This window comes from Ambystoma mexicanum, chromosome 5q, assembly GCF_040938575.1.
Source record: "Ambystoma mexicanum isolate Mex_15411 chromosome 5q, UKY_AmexF1_1, whole genome shotgun sequence".
Classification (NCBI taxonomy): Eukaryota; Metazoa; Chordata; class Amphibia; order Caudata; family Ambystomatidae; genus Ambystoma; species Ambystoma mexicanum.
In genome coordinates, this window is record NC_090933.1 from 108,010,917 (window position 1) to 108,037,733 (window position 26,817).

Sequence of the window (26,817 nt, forward strand, 5' to 3'; positions counted from 1 at the left end):
ACCGTACGAAACTTCTGGGGTTTGATAAACTTGTTCGCTGGGCGCAGATCTAATACAGGGCGCATGGTTAGATCCTTTTTGGGTACAAGGAAGTACACTGAATAAATACCTTCCGTTACCTGAGATAGAGGCACAACCTCTATGGCTCCTTTTTCCAGCAGTTGTTGTACTTCTTAGAGAAGGATGGCAAGGTGTTCCGGTGTCATGCGTCGTCCCCTCTGGGGTCTGTATGTTGGGGAACCGTTGAATTCGATGCAGTATCCGTGGGCTACGGTGGAAAGTACCCAGCGGTCTGAAGAAAGGATGTTATCCGGCCCCGACCGGTGTTGCATGGGAGGGGACGCGAATCTTCGCGTCACTTGGTGTTATTGGGGGCTTGGGAGCCTCTGGGGGTGGACCCCCGACCTCTCCCTTTGCCACGACGCTGGCCTCTTTGGCTGTACTGCCCACTATTGGTCTGGTAATTGGTGGCAGGGTAGTGTTGCTGCTGATTCTGCTGTTGGCGTTGGCCACGAAAAAAGCGTTTGTTGCCATAGCGTCTGGTAGTGGGCTTAAAGATCTGGTCAAGAGTTTTGATAGTATCGAACTCTTTTTTAGCCATCTCCAGAGCCTCATCCACTGCTTTCCCGAAGAGGTTTGAGTCTTCAACAGGTTTATTTATTAAAGACGCCTGTGTCTCCGGTTTGAACCCTGAGTTGCGGAGCCATACATGGCGTTTTAGGAGTATTCCCTGAACCAGGGAACGTCCCGCTGTCTCTGCAGCCTCCAGAGAGTTCTTTACAATACTCTGGTTGACCTGGGTTCCTTCGCCAATAGTTGATAGCAGGCGTGTACGTAGTGGTTCCGGCGCTTCTTCGGCGTCTTTGCGCAGTTTGGCCCACTGCGCGTCTGCGTAGCTAGCTAGCAAAGAATTGTTGTTCGCAATTCTTTCCGAAAAGGCAGCCAAGGATGTGACTCTCTTTGCAAGGGCATATAACCTCTTGCCCTCCTTGTCAGGTGGTGCCTCGCTGGTGGACAGCGGCACCCCTGCCCTCTTCCTTGTATTAGTTACTACAAGGGAATCCGGAATGGAATGTCCCCTGATGTACAGCGGGTTTGAGGGTGAAGGAGGGAAAAGTTTTCCAATTCTTGGATTAACTCCTCTGATTAGTGTGGGTGTGAATAGCGAAGGGATGATTCTTCTCTTCACTGAAGCGAGGAGGGGAATGGTCTGGCTGACCGGGGGTTTCTCCTTAATTACTCTTTCCACAAAGTCTATTTCAGGAGAGATCTCACCAGTGTCCAGTTCGAAATGTGCTGCTGCTCTGCGCAACAGGGCATTGAGTGTGGGCTGATCGTCAATGGGAGACGTGTTTCTAACAGGTGAATCGTCAGGAGGATTAAGGTTCAGGACATCAGTGTCCGAATATACTGATGGGGATTGCCAGGGATGCGAAGGTCCTTCTTCTGGATTTTCTCTGAAGCCTTCTCCTACCATGTCTGGGCTGTCTTCCAGACCTTCCTCCTAGTTCTGTCCCTCTTCATAGTCCACAAATTCATCCTCCTCCTCCAAGTATTGTTCCTCACCAGTGAGGTCATACACATTATGGAAATCTGAGGCTGTGTCCTGCTGGGGATTGAATAGTCTCGGATATTTGGCCCTGGGGTCCTCCTGAGGCCCTTCTCTTGTTCTCTTGGGAGTAGGAGGGTTCTGGGTCTTCATAAACCTCTCCATTCTCTCCATGCAGAGATGGAGCCTTTCCATGGTTTCATGGGGTACCCCCGAGCGGTCTAGCGGGGGAAAATTAGTGTCATCTAGATGAAAACAGCTCGACCTCTTCCATAACGTCGAGGAAAGTGTCCCGTTGCCTTCCGAAAAGCCTTCCGGTGTGCTGGCGGTCCCCCCGACTGAAGGGGGTAGTCCCTGTCTTTCTTCGGGCTTTTTCGGCATGTCTTTCGACCTTTGCGTAGCGCTCGACGTGTCTTTCGGCGTACGCTTCTGGGCGTCGGCTACAACGATCCTCGCCAAGCTCTCTGCGACTCGTTTGGCAGCGGAGGGCTGTGGTTTCGACGTTACGGGTGTCGATCGTTCTACGGCGGCGTGCGCTCTCTGCTGGTGCACTCCGGCCGATGGTTTGGGGGCGGCGTCCTTATTTGCCGAAAGCCCAGTCGCTGGTCGCGGCTGCGGTTGCGAGAGGGGCTTCGAACCTGAACGGTCCGAGGAGGCCGCCGGTGGAACCTGCATCTCCTTGGGCGCTGATGCTTTCTTCATCTTCGACGAAGAAGAAGAGCCATGGGTTGTGTGCTTATGTGTGGTATCGTGTGCGTCAGTGTCGCCGGGGTGCTCATCCCCATAAGCAGGGCGTGAGCCGAGCCCGTCGGGCCGGGGACAGATGACGAAGAGCGCGAGCGCTCTTTAGAGGGGTCTACGACTTCCGTAGCGGAGGTCGTGTTATCACGTTCCTCGTCACTGTCGGTGGTAGCAGCGGCGGGTGAAGAATCGGCCTTCGACATAGCGTAGGCTGCCCACCTCTTGACCCTACGGTCTTTTAGAGTCTTTGGCTTAAGAAGCCGACAAGCCGTGCAACCCTCCTCTTTGTGATCGAGAGGCAAGCAGCGGTTACACCGTGAATGCTTGTCCTTCCAAGTAAACTTGCCCTTGCAAAGCGGGCAAAACCTAAAGGGTGTCCTCTCCACAGCCGAGGCAATAAATCGTGATAACGACCCCAAGGGAAAGGAAGGGGAAAAGGAAAGGCATTCTCAGAAAAGAACCAGAGATGTCCCACGACCCCACTCTCCCTACTGTATTTGGCCTGCGAGGCCAGGCCACGTGTTCGGCAACGCCAAAGGATCTCCTCCGCTCGTCCCCTTCGTCGAAGATCTTGCTCGGCGGAGACAGCTTCACAACTGCGTCGAGGGAGGGATCGATGTGTTATATATTAAATAGGAAAACGACCAAAGGTCGAGGAGATGAAATCTGCAATGTCTCTCGAGGAGCTCCGCGTAAAGGCGACCAGTAGCTGGGCGGAAAAAAACAATCTGAGGGACCTCGACGCGTGAGGGATTGTGGGTACAACGCACGTCACTATAGGGATAGTATTTCAGACACGCCTTGTCGACGTCCCTTTTCGACTACGAAAAACAAAATGCAATACTCTGCAGTGACCACTGGATGTCGGACCTATGCACAGCATGTGATTCTAAGCAGATTAACAAACATCAGAAATTAATCTATCCCCTCTTCTACCCACAACATTCCACTTCTATCTTTTGGAATCAGTGACCAGCAGAGAAGTGGCATTGGTAGGAACTCAAATAATATTACTGCCCAATCTCAAGAGGAATTTTTAGAGGAAAGAACATTTTAATAAGCATAAAATATCCCTACTGGCAAAGTCAATTCATTTCTTACTTCCTGAAAAATTCCACGTATGGAGTAAAATTGTATCAGTGGCCTGCTTGGAACCCAGACATAGGAAATTAAATTGCAGGGCACATAATGCAGATTATAGTTTTGCCCACCCATGCTCACCAAAGCCTAACCAAAAATCAACAAGAGCCTTAGTGAGGTTTCTTCTGGTGCCCCGTTGAAGAAAATCACATATATTTGCCTTTTAGGTCAATGGCAGCAATGCTCACAAGTACATCATATGTACCGTCTTCTTTAACTAGGGACTCCTCTTCTGAAATGTACTGTTATCAGTTGAACAAGATGCATGGGGATGCTAGCAATACATGCAAACCCATGATTATATTGAAAAGCCCTCAGCAGCTGAGCATAGAAAGAAATAGAAGGTGCAGTTTCCTAGACTATTACTATAGTTTCCAATCCTTAAGCAAAAACACATTTCCTTCACTGTACTGTACTGCCAAAACATCTGATTTGGTTTTTGAAAATTGCTGATTTTTTCTTCACCTGAAGGACTGTTCTCCTGTACCCTTCCACCTGTGCCCCTCCCCGGCTCCTGTGCTAGCCTCCAATATTAGTTGACACAGCTCTGTAAAAAGTGAGGGATTGTAGCAGTAAAACACACACTGGGATCTTTGCATACCCACAATACTTTGCAAGCAAATCCTATTTACATCCTCATGACAATATAATGTGCATTTTAAGAAAATGTCACAAATCTGCATGTGCACAATTACTATGAAGTGCATAGAATATTGTTTGCAACATACCATCATCTTTCAGTTGTTGTGTGGGATCATGCAAGTGTTAAGCAAAACCATTTTTGTATAGCAGCGAATTGCCATATAATTTTTTAAGGTCTATGCCCCATGGAACTCTGAAAATGTGGAAAGGTTGCAGATTGAGTGAAAAGCATTCTAGTTATCTGAATATTGTTGCCCTCATTTTATATACGAATAATGCCAGGCAGAGTCTATACCAATTATCCCTTGGAGGCTAAGTAAACGATATTGCAATGTTGCTCTCCACTGATAGATTAATGTTAGCAATGCTAAAGTAGGACACGGCGAGCATGACATTTGTCTACTCAAAATCCTTACAGGGCAAATTAATATTTGACTTTCATAATGTGTTAAATTGTGAACGATTGTGAACAATTTCGAACGCTGCATTGATGTGAAACAATACTTCAGACTCCGACATTGCATGGCTTCAAAACAAATCCTGCCCACATATCCCATACACCTCTCTATTCACCTACACATTTGCATTGGTTTGACAGGTTACTAAAACGGTATTTTCATTGAATAGCACACTGATAAGCAGACTAAGATGCATGTTGTGAAGTACACTGACAAGACACAAATTATACCTTTTGATTGAAACAGCACCACATGAGGTCTACACTATTTATGTGAACATTGAAGACCTTCAGCCCACTACCTCAAAATCTTGCACCATTTTGCAGCAAAAACAAATTCTCATATTGAATATTGCTTGCATTATACTCTGCAGTGTTGCAAGGACCACAAAGTTATCAGTACAAGTTACTAAAAGCAGTGCCTCTTGTATTGGTGGTCTACTGGCTAAGAAAAGTACTTTATTCACCCTGGAAGGCTGGAGGTGCAATCTTAGCTGCTATCATCCCCCGAAGCCTCATTCACATGGTACAACAATTTCGAAGGTATCTACAGCTTTAACAGCAACCACAGGACTTTTGGGCCACAATCTGCCAACACATCTTCAGTATTGCACTTTTACCTGCCCATGACCCATACAATGACTGACATTGTACTTAATAAGTTATCTCCTACTCCACAAAGTCTACATTTTGTTTTCCCCTATAATGGTAATGTACGGATATATGCATACCATCCGCGTTTCACTAGGATTTGTTCCAACTGCTTTTTTCGCGTAGCAGTTTTCATCTGCTGCAATCAAAGTGATAAAAAAGACAAAAAAAGCCATTTAACGCCTGTAAATTAGGCTATTGCAACCTAGGGTGGAATTGGGCCGGAACAAGACGGATTTGCGCTCAGACAAGAATTGTCATGTCAGATCAGCGTTCTGTGTAGACCAAAGGCCCAGCCCAGCCAGCTTCCTATATTCAGGGCAACCACATTATTTGAAACTTAGCTTCCCCCAGGAAATGTTGTGCATTTCCAGCAATGATTGCAACACTTTTCAAAACTCAAAGTTATAAGTCCCCTCTCTCTCTCTTCTCTGTTTCTCTCTGTCTCGCTCTCCCTCTGCCTCTCCCTCTGCCTCCCTCATTCATAATGTTCATACTGGTAATACAAAGCACTTCATGGAAATGCTTCTAAACATCTGACCAACCTCATCACCTCTCAAAAGGTTAACCGCCCCACCCCCCTGTTGCCTCAACAAGAGCTTCAACTCAATTGATGGAGTGGAAGAACTTGTGAGAAAATTGAAGGTGTCTCCCTAGCTAGTCTCCGGGCATCTAGGTGGCCAGGACACGGCCATCGCTACTGGATCCAGTTCCTGGGGGTGGACCAGAGAGGGAGGATAACCTGGATACCTGAGGATATCTCACCTAGCAAACCTCAAGAGTCCCAGGAAGCCAAGAAAGGGAGGACCTTCTCTAAACCCAACACGAAAGGCAGACAAGCGGGAAAAGATCATCTGGGTAGGGGAGCCCGGGCTTATGCTCAAGAGAAAGTCTAAAGGGAGACGCATTATCTTACAAGAGAAGGAGAGGAGGGCAAGATATCTAAGGCTTTCATGGGCTGTATTGCATCTGCCTTCCTTCCTCCCGTTAGAACTCTCCTGCCCCGATCCAACATCTCCTCTGTACGTAATCAATCCTCTAAGGTCCCAAACCCGGTTACACCCAAAAAGCATAACTCCCAGAATTATTGTTTCACCAGTCTCCATTTGAATACTCCCCATCCTCCTTCCTGTCCCTCCGATTATAATTTCCTGCATTCCCAACCTTATAGGACCAAACACTACGATGCCCACTATCCCCTTTGTTCATGTCATGAACACCGCTACTTCTGCTTACCCAGCAAACCCTGCCAATCCCATCCCTCTGATTGTCATCTTTTGAAACACCAATCTCCTATGACAGAATACTACCGGTCCCACTATTTCATATGTTCTGCATCCCAGTAATTCTCGTCCATTTCGCAAATCTTCCCCATCCTACCCTATAGGACACTCGAACCCTCCAACACCCTCTTTTTCCAATACAAATACTTTGTTACTCTGATAGAAAACGGTCTAATGACGAAACTGTTTACCTGACATTTCCCAACCCAAGGGTCAGGCAGAGTTGGGTAATTACTGTCGATAACCACACACACCCGACAGCCCTTTCCTTTCCCCAGAAGGATAAAAGGTGGAGCAAGAGAGCATACTACGTGCATGGCAGTCCGCACGACGAGACGGCTAAGCAGGCGTGGCAGTTCAAGAGGAGAAAAGCGGAGGGAAGTGAGAGGGTGGTGAGGAGAGAAGTGACCTTGCCCTTTTCGTCCCAGACCCGCGGAACCTTCATGGAGGAGAACCTAAGACCGCGGACAATAGCACAAGTGTATTGCAAGTGTACTGGGGAGACCCCCAGCCGGCCCATAGAGTTGGGGTTTGCTCCGCAGTACTTTCAGACGAGATAGCTGCACCTTTGAGATGGATGGGGGTGCAGGTAAATTACTCCAACACCAATCAATAAGGACAACTCAATGGTTTGGCAAAGGGGAGTCAGTTTAATGACAAGTACAAAAAAACAGGGAAACATGGAAATCAACAGTGATGCGATAGTCCGTCTCGCTTAAACTCCCAAGAACTTCATACAAACAGTAACATTTATACCAAAAACTCGTAACACTCGAAAAATGTACATGCAATTCTATTGGTTGGGAAAAGGTAACTTTACTAAAGGTACTATACCTGTATATGGTAACGGAGTGAGGGGATTGGATAAACACTATCAGGTGGGCATCTAAGCCCTTCCTTCTAACATTACTCTAGTAGACGTCACTATGAGTACGACGTCCTAGTGGTTCTACTATCTATAGGACCCTAGATTATTTGGTCCATTGTGATTGGGTTGGCTTCAACCCCATGCATACATGTCCACTTTACTTAGCAGCATGCAGAATGGTCAGCCAAGTGCAGGATGCCCCAAGATTCACCTGACCTCACTTCATCAATCATTACTTTAGTGGCTATGTGTCAATTAGTTGGCTGTGGTTGGCCTCAAAACTATCTTCTTGTCAGAAAAAGTTATGATATCTCTGTCTGGGCAACAGCCAGGCGTAGGTGTGACCCTGTGCTTCTTCTTGCTCGGATGGTCAGGTGCTGCTCACACCGTGAATCTGCCTAGTTTCCTTCAATTTGTGCATTTAATTGTTATTCGGCTTGCCACCTGCCTATGCCTCCTTATCTCAGCCTTCCTGAGAGAGGCTATTCAGTTCTTAAGTTTCGATTCCGCAAAGCTACTGTTCGCGCCTTCTATTGGTCTGACCTTGGCTCTTCCTTGCTCACGTTGCCTCTGCTGAGTTTCGATTCAGCCATCTCTTCTCGTTTTAGCTGGAATACGAATCCTGTCCTGTTTGACCTCTAGTAACCAGAGTTAATTCTGCTTTTGTGTAAAGTGGACTCTCACTTATATAACATGCTTTGTTTTGAGGTAGATTGTGTATAATGGCGCTTGCTGCTTTATTATTCTACTTAGCATAGCAAGCTGCACTGTTTTCTTAAGCTTTCTTGCAGTTACAAGCATAGGTACATGCGTTAGCTGGTTGAATGGCTTCATCCTGCTTACAAGTTTCTTTATATTTCAACATCGTTCTCTCCTTTTAGGTTCACGATATCCTTATTCATAGCATTTCGTCTCTTGTGTCATCCTTTTGTCGTCATATCTTCTATCTGCGAGTCCGTCAGGGCCTTCGTGACGTCACCATTCATCTTCAATTAAGGCCTTTTGGGTTTCTTCCGGGACAGCTTTTAGGCAATCTTCATTTCGTCTTATTTGCTGGTAGGGTTTTCCCAATGGATACCTTACTGTCCATGGTTTTCTAGGTATCGGTACTTCAACAGGTGTTGTTCTTCTGATAGGTACTGGGCAGAGCCCTACTGCAGCTCTCTGCTGGTTTATTTGTACCTCATACGTCACATATCTCGGTGTGAACGTTCCTGGGACTTCAGAATGGGCGACTGGAGTGCAGGCTTTATTTGGGACCTCCTTTACACTCCCCCCTCTGGTCGATTCATCAACCACTTCCTCCTTTGGATTCATCTGACTTGGTTCCTCTGCATTCATCTTCACTTCATCTTCTGGGTTCATTCCTTCTTCATCTTCTGGGTTTGTACATGATGGTTTCAAGAAGTGTCTCTTTGGAGCCCATATTTTTATCACTCCTCTCAGGCTTCCTGCTGTCTTTACATGTTCATCTTTGTTCCATGTCATCAGCTGATATTGTCCATTTGGGCTGCAGTAAATCAATTTTCCTTTATAATTTCTGTGTTTCCCGGGATAAAGAAACTTGTACCTTCTGGTGTGTGCTTGCTGGCCTTCACAAAGTCTCTGATTTCTTCATCAGTCAGATCTCTGGGCTTCCATCCTGGTTTGACATCAATCATGTTCTTTATCCCTATGGCTTTCTTCGCAGTTTTCTGGCACTGCGAGATTATTATCTTGATAACGCAAAATCCTAGTAATATCATCAATATCAGGGCTCCCAGAAACTTGAATATATCTGCCATCCATTGTGGGACCCATGAAAATAGTGATCCAAACCAGCTGTCATCGTCAACTTTGCGTCGGTTTCATTGATCATCTGGTTCTGCAGGTTTGTCAGCATACTTATGGCTTCTGTTAGAGTTCCATTTTCTTTGTCGTGAGAAGGTATAACTGTGCAACATGATTCTCCTATTTTTGCACAAACTCCTCCATCCATAACTGTGATCATGTCAAGTACATATCTGTTCTGGAGAGTCATCAGTCGGATGGCTCTTAACTCTTCCTTGATTGCATTGAATCCTTTTATTGTCCTGTTGATGGTTTGTAGTAACTCCCATCTGGTTATCTCCAACCATTTAGTGTTTACTCCAGCTTGGATTCTTGGCATAAAAATTGTTTGTTGTGAATACTCATGAGGTGAGGCTGTACAGCCTGTGTTCATATGGGAGTGCATGAAATGCTTCTTCAGATTTGGCAGAAAATTCAAAAATCTGGCCACAGTTCCGATTCTCTCCCAACTTTCTTGTGCCGTTGTTCCTGAAGCACAATTTCAGACTTTCTAGTGTCACTATCTGCAGGGGTCCTCCTCTGTCTTCAACCCATGTCAGTAGTTTTGCAAGTTTTGGCCACACTGGCTTGGACAGTCTTTGTGAGTTTTCAAAGGCTTCCTTGCAGGCTCAGAGGGCCATCCATGCTCGGCAGATCACTACTCCTTACTCCCATCCGTTTGGTGAAAGCACTGTTCCCCAAATCTGCATTTGGCCTCTGTTTTTCCAAATTTTAGTCTCTGATGGAGTTTTCCCTTGGACATTTAGTCTCGGGTTCACTTTCCATCTTATTCCTGTTCCTTTAAATACAGGCTTCGCGTACTTAATCACTTGATTCTTAGTATGAGCTCTGTTTCTTGTCTTAATGTCCTGGACATAATCATCTTCCTCGGGGTAAGCTGTTTCAGTTGCCCATATCAATGAGGCATCACTTCCCATGGACTGGCCTCTGGTCTTGCACATTGCTACGTGTGAGAGAGTGTGCCGTCGGGACATCAATGTCTACTGCCACGAAGATCTTGGACTTCCCCATGCTGTAAGGTATGAGTGCACAAACGAAGCATTCCCCATCGGATTTTCGTCTTCCAACTTCCTTCATGTGCTGGTAGCAAATGTTTCCTAGATGTGCTGTGCTATCCAGGTAATCGTTTAGTTCATTGTTCTCTTCATGCATGCTTCTCTTGATTCTTAAGGTTTTCATGTAGTTTGCCATTACTACATCTCTGAATGCATCTGTATGGCTCTTTCTCGCTGGAGGATCTTCAGATATCCTGGTCCATGGTGCAGGTCTCCTCATCTGTGCCATTTGGGTGGACAGGAGTCTGGCAGCTCTTTCCCGGTCCGCGTGCATCTTTTTTCGGCTGCGTGCAAATGCCCATGCCAACCAGCCCGACACTGGTCTGGTATATGGCTGTATTGTGGAACTGGTACTTATCTCTTGTGTTGGAACATATATGCTGGGTAATGCAGTTTCTGTGGTTTTATTTTTCAGTTCATCATGCAGTTTTCTCGCTCTGGCTATGTGCGGGAATAGTAAGTCTACTTACATTTGTGTCCTTGCGGGGAGTTTTTCTGAGGCCGTTTCTGTTTTCTTAAGAGTTTCTGATATGACTGCTTCTGTTGGTCTTTCTCTAAATTCTTTTTGTTTTCTCCCACTATCCTCCGAGAAGGTTTTTATGGCAGGCAGTCTCATCTTCTCTGCTGTTTTCGTTTGTGGTTCTGCGGTCATTGACACTAGGCCTGTTCCTTGTGCATTCAGTGTGTATGTGCATGTAGTGGTCAGTGTTTTTTCTTCATTCATTTCATGCCGATCCTGTCTCCGGCTTTCCTGCTCGTTCGTTACCATACGTGTGTGTATATCACTATTAATCACGTTCATTTCAAGTTCAATTAACCTACCATTGGATTTTCTAGGGACTGGAATGACTATATAGGGTCTGGGTGCTCTTGTGGGTTTCATGCGTGTATCATCAGGTGGGTGCACTGAAATTGGAACGCTTCGTGCACCAATAAAGAATGCAGTTCTGATCGTTAATGACAGTAAAATAATGATAAATACAATGCACAAGTACATTATGGTTCGATATGTAAGGCAACAGCATTTCCTTCCAGAGAGGCAGGGGTGCCTCTCGGCTTGTGGAAGGACCAGATTGCTGCTCTGGGCCCCCATCTCGAACAATCGCCAAATGTCAATGTTATTATTTCCTTAACCAATATCATCTTCCAAATACTGCGTTTGCAAGTGTTAGATGGTTCACAAGTGTCGCCCCTCTTGCGGGCGACAGATTGTCTCTTATTTCAGGATACAGTCCTCTGCTAGACTATGGGAAAAACAGATTATATAACACTTCAGTGAGCCCTTTTACTGTGCATGTTCAAAGTAGGTCAGCTCCCAGTCGACCCCTCGAATCTGCTTCAGTCCTGAGGACATATTGGACACTGGTCAGTATGAAGAAATAGGGAAAAATAACAAATATAACACATGGCGTTCTTGACTCCGCTCCCTCGATCTGCCCCTCAGCGGAAAGTTTTACGGTCTTCTCCTAAGGATTCGATGGAGATTGGACATTTTGATTTGAGCTATAATACCATGCAGGAGCATGTTTAGCTGCGTACACTTTACTGGATCTCAAAGAAATGTAAGTACGTCAACATTGATTGGTCTTCCAACTAGCTTGGGAAAGTCTTCAATAAGGTGAAAGATGACTTTGTATGCCAATCTGCTATCTTCTGGCTACAGGGACATCTGTCCTGTCTTGCTGGGTTCAGGATTATATGTTTTATTCCTTGATGTAAACAATATCTGCACTGTCCGGTCACGTGGAGTGCGATTAAAATGATGACCTTATTTAAACGATGACTCAAATGTTCAGTGTTCGCTGGGTCTCGAAGAAACGCGAGTGTGTCCGTCGTTCTTCCAATAAGAGTTGGACACTCCTCGATTATGCAAAAGAAGAACAGAACAGTGTGTTGACGAGCTCATTAATTTCCGCCTATGTTGGGAACATTCGATTCTTTCTTGCTGTACTCAGGGAGTATAATAAATTGTTCGGCAATGACAGCAAGCAGTTGTCTTATTTTTTCGTTTTTCAGGATCTTGGAGAAAGTCTGTGACACTGGTGAGCCTCCCTACCAGTGACGGGTATGATCTTAGCACTAGGTTGAAATAGGTGACCTCGTCCTTTGTGATGTCTCTACTGTGGGACACCATAAGTGATTTCAAATAGGGTTCCGATGTGGAACGTGTTGGGATACTGTGTTTGCCTACGATGTAAGTGTCCTCGGTCAAAATTTGGCATAGTCTTTTTCTCATCAAGGCTTCAGCGTGCCTCAGTCCAAAAGTTCAAAGTCAACAGACTATGTTGTGGCTTACACGTGCAATTTTCTTCTTCACCCTGCAACTAGGATGCACAGAGTGTCTGTTTTTATGTCTTTATCCCCTTTTTTGCTTCGAGGAATGTCCAAAAAGAAGCCACAACTTTTTGCACAAAAGTTCCTTGTTTTTGTCTAGCTGGTCATGCGCCTTCCTCGTCATGGATCTCGTCTGCACGTGCTGTGATTCTTCCCCATTGCTAGTCAATTCCTCTCGTTGGGGTGCAGGCAGGGGGCCTTCTCCGATGTAGGGTTTGATGTCAGAAAAAAATCCATGCTCTCCTGCCCTGTAGCTTCACAGCAGACAGAGTGCAGGCCTCTATGATAAAAGGACCATTGAATCTTGGTTCGCCCCACTTTTCCTTGTATGGTTCCTCACCAACACAGCATCTCCAGGGAAGACGAGTGGAACACACAGACCTTGATCTGAGTCTGATGTAGTGTCTCCTTCTGTGTTTGTGCTGCGCTACACCTTTTTCGTCGTCGCTGCAGCTGGTCTGAAATTACAGTAAGGCAAGAGGTCATGGAGTTCAGATAGTTTTGCATTTCAGACCCTAAAACCTCTCCTGTTGACTGGGCATCACATCTAGCTCTATCTCCGGGTGTTAGGCGAGTTCTCATTCTTCTTCTCGTGTGGCGTAAGATGATGGTCGGAGCCAGGTTGGTTCCGAAGAGCATGCAATGCCAGTGGAAGGCAGTGTAACCATCCCTTCTGTAGAGTAAGCTTCAACTTGGCTATCCTCCCCTTTAACAAGCCGTTGAGCTTCTCACAGATCCCATTACCTTGTGGTTGATACGCCGACGAGAACTTGCGCTTTATACCAAGCAACAAGCTAATCTGCTCAAAAACTTCATTTACAAAGTGAGTCCCGTTATCTGATCTCATGACTTCGCAGAACCCCCCCCCCCCACCTGGGGAACACTTCCCTCGCTAAAAATGTGGCCGCACAGGTAGAGTTTGGGTGTGTACATGGACCTGCCTCTATCCATCTAGAGAATGGACACACCACAGCAATCAAGTATCTGTACCCGTTACATACTTGAATTATGTCGACGTAATCTACATGCAAGTGCTGAAAAGGCCCATTTGGCAGATTAAACAGTTCACCATGAAAAATGCAACCTGCTCTGCTAAATTCGGTATGAACCAGTCTTCCGTGAGCGTTGATGCTAGATTCTCCTTTGCCATATGCGCCGGGTAATGCAACTGCTCCACCGCTATTTTTAATAGGGCTACAGGCATTACTGGTTTACCAGTGCTGTCTTGTCGCCACAAGCTGTCAGAGGGGTTTAAAGAACACCCTCGACATTTCCACAGGTTTTTCTCTTCCTGTTGGGCCTCCCCTTGGAGTTCCATTAACTGCGTTTGCCCAAGATTCTTGTAGGCTTCAGGTGTTTGTGCAACCAACATTCCCTCATAGGTACAGGCGACTTCCACTTCCATAACCGTCTCACTTTTGGATGCCATACGCTTGGCTTCCGTGTCTGCTGCTTGGTTTCCGCGTGAGACAAAATCTGTCCCTTTCATGTGGATGGCGCATTTCACGAACGCTATGCCCACTGGGAGCTGTAGTGCCTTAATCAGCCTGTCCAATAAGGCTGCGTGCTGCAATGGCGTGCCGTCTGATCGGAGGTAGCCCCTCCTTTTCCAGGGCGCTAAACCTGCGTGCACTGTCGACGTCACATAGGTGGAGTCACTGTACACCATTACTTTCTGGTCTGCGTGATTCTCAATGGCGAGTATCAACGCCAATAATTCTGCAGCCTGTGCTGAATAATGAGATGGTATTCGAGCACTAAGAAGTACTCAAAATTCTCCATTTGCTGTGTGTTTCATCACATATCTTTGCGCATCACTCTGATTGATTCTCGAAGACCCGTCAATAAAGACGATCTCTCCTCCTGCCAAGGCATTTTCTTTTACCCTGGGAATTTCATCATAGAATTCTTCAGAATTTGCACAGTCATGTATCGGCTCTCCTTCAGTGACTGGCTCTGCTATCAACATTGCTCGGTTCACTATCTTACATCGGATTATCTTAATCAATGGTTTTGATTTGATTACTTCATAAGCAGAAGCTCTCTGAGATGTCAGTGTGCCCTTTGGTTTCTCTAGAATGGCAAATAGCGAGTGCTCGACGTATAACGTCATGGAGTATCCCATTACAAAGGTTGTCGCCTCCTCTATGGCGAACGCTATGGCAGCTAAACTTTGTTCGCATGGGAAGTGACCTCTCATTACTCGGTCCAGATTCCCACTGTAATATGCCAGGGGCTTGTACCCCAACAAGGTTCTTTGAGCGAGCACTGCTGACATGACGCTGCCATTTTTGTGTGAAAACAGGTAAAATTACTCAGCATAATTGGGAATTCCGAGAACTGGAGCTGTACCAATAGCTCTCTTGAATTCAGCAAACCCTTTCGCCATGGTTTCAGACCATTCAATCTTTTCTTTCGTCACTTGGGCCTTCTTTAGGGCCTGAAGTAAAGGCTTACTGTAAGAGCTGTAATCGAAAACCCATGCCCTGACATAGTTGCATAGGCCTAAAAAGTTCTGCATCTGCTTTATCGTGTGTGGCTTAGCCGTGTTCAGTATGGCTGAGTCCTTTCTGGGGTCACTTTCTTTCCTTCATGTGAGATCAGCTGGCCTATGTACAGCACTTCCTGTTGACAATATTGTAACGTTTCCTTGTCAACCTTATATCCTTTCTCAGTCAGTATAGTCAGCAGCTGAAAAGAATCGTGCATGCATTGCTCTTCTGTTGTGCTGCAGGTAAGGATGTCATCCACATACTGCAATACGACACTTTTTACTGCAATATTGCTTAAGTCCATCTGCAGGACTCTGTTGAAAATAGAAGGGGACTCGCAGTACCCCTGTGGCAGCCTCGTGCTTTTCAGACGCATTTGTCTGAACGGGCATGACGTCAGACCTTGTGAGTCACGATGCAACGGGATTGAGAAAAATGCATTTTTCAAGTCAATCACCGTGAAATATTTTTCCTCAACAGGTATATTACATAGAATTGTAGCCAGGTTAGGGACTAAAGGGAACTCGGCCTCAACAATATCATTTATTGGGCGTAAATCCTAAATTAAACGCCAAGACCCTCCCTTTGATTTTTTGAGAGGATACACTGACTTATTACATGGTGACTCTGACGTCACTAAGATGCCCTGGTCCATCATGGCAGAAATTGTCTTAAAAATCCCTTCATCTGCCTCTCTGGACATGGGATATTGTCGTGCTCTTCGTAGGATTGCTCCTGGTTTCAGTTTAATCCTTACTTCTCCAACCCCCTTCAAGAGACCCACGTCATATGGTCCGGTAGTCCACACTGAGACAGGCACTTTAGCTATATCGTCATCAAAATATTCAGGACGTTTTAGTGCCATCATTTTCTGAGGTACTTCTCTTTTAATCATCTTTACCAAAGAGGTGAGACTTACTTCTACCATGGTCTCTCCTATATCTGTTTTCTCTTCAAACAGTCAGTCACTCGATATCCTTCTTCGATGGAGATTATCGCGCACAATTGTTTGCCTTCGTCATCGTAACCATCAACCAAGACCACTTTCCCTCATACTTCAGCTGTGTGTATCAAGGGAAATACTTGTCCCTCCGCCTCATGCATAGGTATTCTTGGTCTGAATAAAAACTAATCAGGGGTTCTCATGATTTTGTCTCCAAGGCCTGGCAATCCTGCCATAAGCACACGCATGCCATATGCAAAGATTTCTGGCTCTAATGGTATGGCCCTCATAGCTATGTGTCCTGAGTATGCTCTAACCATTTTGCATACATTTAAATAGTGCATTCCTGGAGTGGAGCATACTATGCCCTCCTCCGTGAACGATCTTGTCATGTTCAACTTTGTCATTAAGTCTCGACCCAAAATATTTACGGGGTTTGACGTGAATATAATAAAGGTACATTCATTTTGCACTCTCCTATGGCGACTGGGAGTGCGTTTGTGAAGGGAACTTGACTGTGAGCTCCTGTAAAACTCTTGAGTATATATGGCCTCGCCGGACAAGGAAAACTTGCCTTCACCTATGCACGAGCGTGTTGCACCCGTGTCCACTAGGAAGGAATATTCTTTACCCCCTCTAACGACATTCACTCTAGGTTCCCTAGGAGGGTCTGCGGTCACTGATAGGATAGAGCACATCAGGGTCCCCAGTGAGCTGTCCTAATTTATATATAAATTTGGCCCACCGTGTGCCGGTGGATTTCCCCCATTCCCCTTGTTACTTCCCCTTCCAGGGTTCATGGTCTGTGATAGTTGCAGCGGTGCCTGTTGGGATTGTCCTTGTGGAAAATTCCCAATGCTTTGTGGTTGCACCCCTTTCAGCGCTCCTTGTACTTGTTGCACCGTGTGATTCTGTGCACCATCCTGTTGCAACGCTGCAGGTGGATTTATCATGCCTGCTCCTGTCCCTTGGCCGTTCTGCATCATGCCTTGACTTCTGCATGTGCGCGCCAAGTGCCCTGTCATTCCACACAGCCAACAAACTGGCGGTGGTCGGATCATTTTCCCAGTCGACATATCTTGGTTACCATTTTGCATGTTTTGAAATCCTCCTTTATTATTTTGGAAACCCTCCTGATTGCTCTGCCATCCTCTTCCCCTAAATCCTCTCCCCCTGAGTAAAATCCTACGTTACTCTGATTATTGTGTTGTGGACTAGCCACCTGCTGCATGCTCGATTATCATGGCTCCATCAAGATCATACTTTGACAATTTCTTTTGCACCAACTTCGCTTCTTCACCCTTACGAGTCGCTTCCTTTTTGCGATTCTTTTCTTGCAACAGTCTACAATAATGTGCAATGGTCAACTGTATTTCTGCCCAAGGTTTGGCTTCAACTCCTACCAATTTCTTGAGTTGTTTTTGCACCGGCTCGTGCAACCCTTTGCACAATATATGTGCAAACACAGGTATTGATTTCGTCCAAGATTCATGCGTTTCGAGCAGCCACGCGTCTTGGAAATTCTGTATATAAATTAACGGATCCTCAGAATCCTTCATTTTTTGAGTCATTATAGCTCCCATATCGGAAGTATCTGGGTAAAGTACTCGTAGCGCTTTCCATACTGTAGCTCTACAATTGTTGAATGGAGCTCCGTCATGCGTGGTATTAATTGTGGTTACACCAGGGTAGCCTGCTCGTGCCCACACGTCGTCTGCTCTCTCACCAAGTATGGCGATCAGGAGACCTTTGATGTCCCCTATAGCTAGGGCGTTTCCCCCTGTCATTTTTTCTAACTCATGTATCCAGTTTCCGGCTCCCGATGTCAGAATTGGAAGCTTGTTTTTCAAATTTTCTCGATCCATGTGGGGCCATGGAACATATTGTGGTCATACTCCCCCCTTCTCTAGTAGCGGAAATTGTAATGCGTAGCCCTCTTTCTCTTCTCTCATTGTTCTTCTGTCTATTGCAGGGGTAATATTCCCGCATTGCCGTCTACCTGGCAATGTCCTTAGTCTGTCTACATAGGGCGGTGAAGACACCCCCGTCTGACCATGAGATACTCCTTCATGTCAGTCAGACTGCATGGAAGACTCTGATGCCCTTGGTGCAGACTCGCTAGTGTCTGACCATCTTAATTCCTGTTCCCTTGGGAGTCGTCTTTGACTGCGCCTCCCTTCTTCGTTTTCTTTGCGCTCTTCCCTTTCGGAGTCGGACATTGTCTGTCCCCAATTCACGCAAATTCTTGTATCCTCCTTGTTCCTGCTTATTTCTAATCTATCCAGGGATAGCTCTCTATTCCCACTGCTTTGAGTGACATCCTCAGTGTCGTACAGCTGAGTGCTCTCCAGGCGCTCGTCTTCCCCCTCCCCTTGGGGTATTTGTTATAGCCCCATTTCATCATATATTTTATTGATCGTTTCTCCGATGCTTCTGGTGTCGAAGTCATCATCAATTTTTCCCCAGACATGCCTGGTACTGAATCATATGCAGGAAAGAATTCTTTGATGTCTTCCTAGTCTACAACTGGAGCGGGTTTTTTAACCTCTCTCCCCAGATATTCAAGATCGAGTGCTCTCGGTCTTCGCTTACGTTCTACATCATCAAATTATTTGCGCTTCCTCGCCTCTTCTCTGACCCTATCTTCTTCCTTTCTCTTTTCATTTCTACGTTCATCTGTCCTTCGAATCTTCCTCATCTCTTCGCCTCCTCATTCTTTTCTCACGTATCCGTTACTCTTCTTCTAACCTTTTGCTGTTTCTGTCTGTCTTGCCAAGCGGTTTATCACAGCCGGTGAGTCGAGAGGGGACCCGATAAGAGCCGGGCTGTGTTGAATGAGGAACGCAAATTAGCAAGTTTGAACCCAACTTCAATGAACTGTGAAAGAACTGTAAACGTGTTGAGGGGAGATCAGCAGCAGAGGGAAACAGCACCATGTGGGTGCCGCTCGATCCCCGTCTGAGCAGAACTACAGCAAGCAGAAGGCAGTAGGAAAGCTGCCAGAAGAGGTCAAAGTGGTCCTACTGAAGGTCTAGTAAAATCCTCATACAATCGAAAGACTTTGATCTACAAATGTGAGAAAGTAAGGGAAGTGAATCCCGCATGGTGAATGTAAAAGGGAAGCGAATCCGCCTGGTGAAAGTAAAATGGGGAAAGTGAATCCTGTGCACATTACAAGTGAAAGTTAAGTTGGCGGGAGTGAACCCAGAAGAGGGGTGCTAACGAGGAGGGGAAAGTCTAAAGTCCTGAGAAACAGTGTATTGACAAAATCACGGAATGTCCACTATGAACTGTTTGAAAAGACATTGAGATGCTGAGGAGGGGACAAGAGAAGTACACTGTCCCGCTGGGTGTTTGGAATCCAAGCCCGACCAAGGGAGAAACCAAGAGGCACCGCAGGACAGTAGAAGTACATTGTCCCTCTTGTTATAGAGGGTCAGGGCCCGGCAGAGGGAGATCCAGGGGTGGAAGGCTAACACCCTGAAAATATGTAAAGCAATCACGTGAACCCGAGCAAGGAAGGTTCACAGTGAACTGTTAAACAGACTTTTTTTGTGAGAACAATAGCAGGAAGACTGGATGAAAGCCAAAAGGAACCCGGCGGAGGGAGGCTAACAGTCGAGACAGGTCCGAGCCCGAACATGGGAGATCCAGGGGTGAAGTCATAACCCAAAATCTATTACGAAGAGGAACAGTTTTGAAGGATCAGCCCCAGAAGAGGGGGACCCGAAGGTGAAATGCAAAGAGAACTTAGTGTTTGTTTTGTGAATACCTCAGGCCCTCGAAGGCAAGAGGCTTTCAAGAAGAAACAAGACTTGGCTATCAACGGTCCCGATTGCTGCCATTGGAACTGTTAACTCATGCTGAGAAAGCTCGAGTGTGCACTGTGTTCCAAGCTCCCATGTTACCTGTGCTTCAAACGTGGGGAAGGAAATTCCAAGCTACCGCATCCTGACATATTATTTACAAACACTCATTTCTTTTCTTAAAAACTATCCCACACACTTTTTGTATTCGTTGTGAGGTTTGGCAATAGGTTTCTTAGAATAGACCTTTATTATTTGACAACGCCACAAGGACTGCCTTATGTATCATTTGATGGTCGATGCTTTTTCCCCCATCTTAGATTTAGATTAGGCGTTTTTCCACCCTGCATACAGTTAAATAAACACCCTTGAACTGCGATTACTTGTGTCTGTCTTACTGTTGTCACCATGAGATCCTCACAGACACCGACAGGTGAGACGCGGTATCCCCCTCCTTTCAACACCTTTTCCCCATCCTACCACATAGGATATTCCATAATACTGCCCCCCCACCACCTTTTCCGACACAAACACTTTTGCACACTACAGAAGACAACGGACTAACACCCTTGTATTGACATGCCCCAATACAAGGGTCAGGCAAAGTCAGGCAGTTGATCAGTACCACAGACACCTGACGGCCCTTTCTCTTCCCCACTGGGATAAAAGGTGGAGCACAAGAGCGCAATACGAGGAGGGAGGCTGACGTCTGAAAGGCTTCCGAACCTGAAAGAGGGAGATCCGTGGGTGGAAAGTTATCACCCAAAGTTCATTGAAAAAGGAACTGTTTAGTTGATTTGTTGAATACGATTTTGAGAGGGGTGTGCGCACAGAAGAGGGGGAGCGAGGGGTGAAGCCGTCACCCAAAGCCATACGTGGAACAGAACTTTTTGTTTGTTTGTTGAATACATCAGGCCCTCAAGGGCAAGAGACTTTTTATTGAAAAGAGACTTAACCATCAAAGAATCTTATAGCTAGAACGGAACGGTGGGCTCATGCTGAGAAAGCCTGAGCGTGTGCTGTGTTCCAAGGTCCGACCTTGTCCCAAGGTGAAAACGTGGGGAAGGGAGACCCCTGGCAATCACATCCCGACGTATTATTTGTGAACACTTCTTTCTTTACTGAACCCTTATCCCACACTCTGTGTAAATAGTGGTAAGGAATTGGCAATAGGTTTTTCTTCGTATAGGCCCTTTTATTTTGACACAATGCCACAAGGACTTACTTATTTTTCTTTTCATGGTCGATGCTTGCTCCCATCTTAGATTTAGATTAGGCGTTTTTCCACCCTGCATTTACAGTTTAATAAAACACCCTTGAACTGATCACTTGTGTCTGTTTTTACTGTTGCCACTAGTTCCTTACAGATGTGCAGTAAGGGGCCCTCCTATCTGTAACCTTAACCTTCAACTCTCAGGCATCTCTTTTTTTTAAATAAACTCTTTTTTATTTGCATTTTCCAAAAACAGCACGTTACAAAACAGAATAAAAAAGCACAATGTGGTTACCCCGCATGCCAACTTCCTGTCCGCCCCCCTTCATCCCCTTCACCAGTCCTGGTTATTTCCCCACGGTCCATGACGCTAATAGCATTGGAGTGAGCCCTACTTCCTTAATCAGCATAGTTCTCCCATTTCTTCCATATTTTGTTTTACTTCCCCAACATCCCACTGCTCCGGTAGACTATCTTTTCCATACTCTGCCAGTTTCCCATGCCCAATTCCCCAGTCGCTACCATTGGGATGTCCCCCAAACCCCATTTGACTGCCAGGTCCCTTTGGACCAAGATTGCTGCAATAGCCATCAACTTACTCTCCCATCTGTTCCTTTCAAAGTCATCACAAGTATGTAACAATAGGATTTTGGGATCCCGCTGGATTGCCCTGCTCAATACTCTCTCCAGTCTGTGGAGGCCCATCTCCCACAAGGCCCCAATCCGCCGCCAATTCCACAAGTCCCCACACTTCAGATATGAAGCCGTCTTGGCTCTACACATTTTATGTAGTCGGTCCCTTGACTGTACACTCTGTGCAAGATTTTGTATTGGAGAAGTCTCAATCGAGAAGACACATTTACCACCCCCCCCTTGCCTCCACCAGGGAATTCACCCATTCCTCACTTTCCAGGGTACCCAAGTCTCCTTACGCTGCATCAGAGGGCGTGCTGAAAAATTGATGGCCTGGTATAGTATAGAGATGACCTTTTTTGTCAGAGCTTCAGCAAAAAGGTTTACCTCTAAGGGTCTAAATTGCCCCCAAATTGCATCACCACTGCATGTGCCGGACGTAAATATGTATCAGCCTCCCTCGGATACAGCCCATGCTTGCCCCTTAGCTCCTGGAATGATCTAGCATTCTGCCTGATTACATCCCCTAGTTGGGCTATCCCCGCCCTCGCCCACCGCGGCTTGCCTCCCAACTTCCTGATTTCCCCCAACGCCTGCTTGTCCCATAAGGGCTGAAATGTTGTACTCCTCACATTCCATCCCATTGCTTTGATGGCTTCTGCCCTAATGTGCACTAGTCTCTGACCCCCCCGGGGGTAGCCGTTTCCATCTCTAGTTTCCATATAACACCTGCAGTGGGTCTGTTCCTCCAATTAGATCTAGTTCCAGTCTCATGTGTGGGAGTTTGATCGTCCCGTGCAGCCATTCATTTGCTATCAAGTAGGATGCAACAGTAGTATTGTTTAATATCTGGCAGTCCCACCCGTCCTTCCCACAGCGACCTAGTCAGTGTGCGTAGTGCAATACGTGGATGTCTATTCCCCCACACCACTCCTCTGCCTCTGATCTGCGCCCTCTGCAACTCATCCAGAACAGCAAGACTTATCCTTGGCCTCAAGCCCAGGGACCGCATCTGTCCGGTGCTGAAATCCCTCCACTGGCTCCCAGTCACTGCAAGGATCAGCTTCAAGACCCTCTGCATTGTCCACAAGGCTTTCTAGGGTCTGAGACCTACCCATCTGCAGCATTGCCTACCTAAATACTGTTCTTCCCGAGCCCTCCGCTCGTCTAACTCCAACCTTCTGCGAGTGAGATGTTTTTCCAAGCAGAGATTTAGGGGGAGATCTTTATCCTCTGCTGGGGCCTCCCTCTGGAATAGTCTCCCTGCTGCACTCTGTCTTGAGCCTGATCTCCTTAAGTTCCGGAAACTCCTCAAGATATTCCTCTTCGCCTCTTCCTTCTCTCTCCCCCTCTACCCTGCTATTTTTTCTCTCTGCTCAATCCCTCTCTCCCTCCTTTTCCGCACAGCCTGCTGACTGGCCGCCTGGTGTACCCGAGAGTCTCACAGGTCCCTGGCACCCTCACCAGTACTCTCACACTTGCCTCCGTGTCTTGCACTTGCCTCATCGTTATTGCCTATGGTCAAAGACCCATTAGAGTGGCATCTCTCAGCACTTACCGCAGGTTCGGACTGACTCGTCGCACTTGGTCCCCTCACCCCCCTCTCCTGCACCTGTCTGCGCACTTGCACAATCTGAATGGCCATGCCTTGATGATCATCTATTGGGTTTTCCCTTGTCTCCCCTCATTGCATGGCTGCGCCTCAACGCACTTGGAAAAACTTCAGAATCGTTGTCAGACCTATTTCCTGTTATCTACACCGTTAATTGTATTATAAAGCACTTTTTCCATGCACCCACTCGGCCCGTGCAGACCTGTACCATTCAGAAATTCAAGGGCTCTGAATGACTGTTTTATCACCTTGTTCCCTCCCTCCTTGAGCGCTTTACAAATAAACAATACCAATACCAATGTGTTCATAATTTCAAATTGTTTACTTGGGTGCTGTACTGGGGTGTTCTGAAAAACGTAGAACAATCAGGGGAGTGCTAGTATCTTTAGCAAGTTGACCATGGGTCACCGGGTCGAAGGCATCTCTGACCTCTCCTAAAATCTTGCCTATTTAGACAAGATTTTAAATGTCGCTCTAAGGCAGCCTTCTCGTAGGACTTTCAGGCTTTTATACTGGTTATTTTGTAGAAAGGAAGCAAATAATCCTTGCCTATAATTGCCGTAGATTTAAGTAAATGCTCTGCATTGGGTACTGTATATTTACTTCCAAGAACAATGGGCCTCATTACAAGTATAACAGTCCAGAAACAAGGGTGCCAGTAAGCTCACCAGCACCATTGTTTCCAGACCACCACACTACGAGTCTGCCTGCCTGGGCCGCTGCGCCCGGCGGGTCTGACCGAGGCGGGCGCAGCAGCTCCAGTAGGCAGATTCGTCACGGAAGCACCAGCACCGTTAGCAAAGGTGCCAGCACTTCCGTCTCCCCACTCCCATAAAGTCCTATTGGACTCTATGGGAATGGGGATTTACAAAATCCGGCGCCAGACTTCCCGTGCCGCCGGAAATTGTAATGTCCCGGTGGCATCGGGAAGACAGGCGCCAGATTCAGTGTTACAGGGTTGGTGGCACAGGCGGGTTACCGCCAACCTCATAATGAGGCCCAATACATTTAACTTGGCAACGGATGGCTAGGGAGGTGTTAATCAAGTAGTATTTGGTTTCCTTTTATTGCTGCTTCCTTTCATGTGATTCCACCCACCCTTTGGTTTTCAAGTCTAGGACTTCCTACAAATATACTAACAAGAGCTTTTTGCAGGGATTGCGCACATGTTTTTCCTGTGGGTATTTTCTAACCAGGATAGATATTACCTACAAAAGGTAATAAACTCAAACACTGGGACATTACAACTTTACCAAGCTAGTGACTGTTGACCGTCCAGCAGTTTGACGACTCACGTAAAACCGGATTTAGCCCCATCAAAATACAAAACACTATTGTGCCTTGTAATCGCATTGCTTCCTTCAATGGTAACTCAGAAACAGTCGTCTTCGTGAATGCCAAAAGCGTCTTGCCCAAGCAGTACTATAACATGAATCGAGCCAAAAGAGTTCCTAGCGGTTCAAATACCTGCATCATGAGCAGTCCTGTTCAATTGGGGTTCCAATGTTCTTTTTGAGACACTGCCCCAGATATATGGAGTTCCTCTTCAACTTCCATACCACTAGCTATGCACTTGGATGGGCAACAACATGCATAGTCATGTTACGAAGGTGTACCAGAATTAAGAAGGAAGTTGTGAAAATACCAGCAGAGTTTCCAACAATTATGTTTTTGACCAACAATAAATTTTAAGTATATCTCTCGCATAAGGTGTGCCTTAAGGGCAGATAAAAAACACGATAGGCATAGAGGTTTTGGAACTCCAGACCATAAACAACACATTTGAATTGTACTAACCTATCATGTGCGGAGAATGTGGCTGAAGGGAGTAGAATATTTGCATTCAAAACGTAAAATGAAATAGAATAAGGAATTGAAGTAAAAAGAAATACCTGGCCAGCAACGGCTCCAACCAACCCTCATGGCATTCACAATGACAGTCGAGAAATGTCAGAACATCTCCTGTTGCTTTCGTAGCACCAAGCAGTCTGGCTCGAACTAATCCTTCTCGCTTATTGGCACGAATGAGACGTACCTTTCGTAAACCAGCTATATGATTTTCCAAAGGCTTTTTCAGATGTTCTAATTAAAAAAAGATAAGACATAAAATTTAGCCAGTTTAAAGTGGTCAAATTTAATAAACACTTAAGGGATTCAGAAAACATTAACCAAGGTTAAAAGCAATCAATGGAGTAAACAGTTTAACAATACTATTTTAAAATAATGCTCCGATATTGAAAATATCCCAACCTGCTGTGTGGTCAAATTTACGAGGATTGACAGGAGCAGACCGGTTAGTCCCGACCGCCAAGGGAATCCTCAGGAATTTAATAGGGTAGGTGTCATCCCCGAAGGGTGTGGCATGAAGTGTACCTTCCAGGTTCTAGTGCCAGTTTGAGAAACCCACTAACAGCAAGCATTTCCAGGTCATGAATTGTGTATTTATTTCAGCTGGATATGTCATGAGATGGGAAAGCGATAGGTCAAAGTGTAGTCTGTGTCTAGCTGTGATGTCACAACTCCATGTAATGCATAGAAAGTGTTGGTTTCCAGAAAAAAGAACACTGCAGGTCGCTGAACTAGTAACAAGGTAGAACGAAAACCCTTGAAAAGCTGAAATGCCTACTCAGTGGACCTCATTACGAGTGTGGCGTTATGGAAACAAAGGTGCCTGGTAAGCTTACCCGCACCCTTGTTTCCGGACCGTCACACTACAAGCCTGCCTGCCGAGGCCCGTGCGCCCAGCAGGTCTTACCTTGCCAGGCGCAACGAAGCACCGGCACCATTAGCAACGGTGTCAGTGCTTCCGAGTCCCCATTCCCGGGACACCACGGGAAGTAAGGAGGCGGATTCAGTGTTTTGAGGTCGGCGGCGATCCACCAGTAGCACCGGCGGGTTACCGCCGGCCTCGTAATGAGGCAGTTTCTTGGATAAGGCAGAATGGAACATTCCTTTGAGCGAGTCTGTTAATGGTTGAACCAAAGCAGAGTAGTGAGGTGTGAATCAGTGACAGAAATTTGTAAAGCTGAGAAACCTCTGAATTTCAGTCACATTAACGGTGCTGGCCAGTTGAGAACTGCTTGCATTATTACAACAGGCAGCCAAGGATCCCTTCAGTCAAGGAAAAGAGACTGTCGCCTTTTAGCGTACAACTGAGGTTTAGGACGATTTTCCCGAAAACATATGGTCGCAATGACCATTTGTTCTAAAAATGCTACCACCAAAGGTTCGAACACCAAAAGTTCGAACCTTTGGTGGTAGCATTGTAAAAAAAATAAACCAGGGTTGCGGGGGTGTCCCCTGCATCGCCCCGCTCACTATACTTTATGGTATGGTGAGCGGGGGCTGCGGGGGAAACCCCCGCAACCTTCAGAAAAGGACCCTGCAGCGCCGGTTCCCGATCACTGCCGCTGCAGGGAACCAGCGTGAAGATGAAGGTAAGTGGGGTTTGTTTATGTTGGGGGCATGGGGGTGTTATGGGTGTGTTGTGTGGATGTGAGAATGTACGTGTGTTCGCATGAGAAAGTTGGGAACCTTTGGTAGTTCGCACCTTTCTTATGCAAACGAT

The 26,817-nt window shown here is 46.3% G+C and overlaps 1 protein-coding gene across 1 annotated transcript in view; it reads right to left on the reverse strand.

Annotated features, from left to right (window-relative positions):
* Positions 1-26,817, reverse strand: part of GALNT12 (polypeptide N-acetylgalactosaminyltransferase 12) — a 548,792-nt gene that overhangs the window by 313,414 nt on the left and 208,561 nt on the right. Inside the window, exon 3 of the mRNA XM_069620610.1 lies at positions 25,142-25,331. Within this exon, the coding sequence (XP_069476711.1) occupies positions 25,142-25,331 (190 nt within the window). The remainder of the gene's footprint in view (positions 1-25,141; positions 25,332-26,817) is intronic.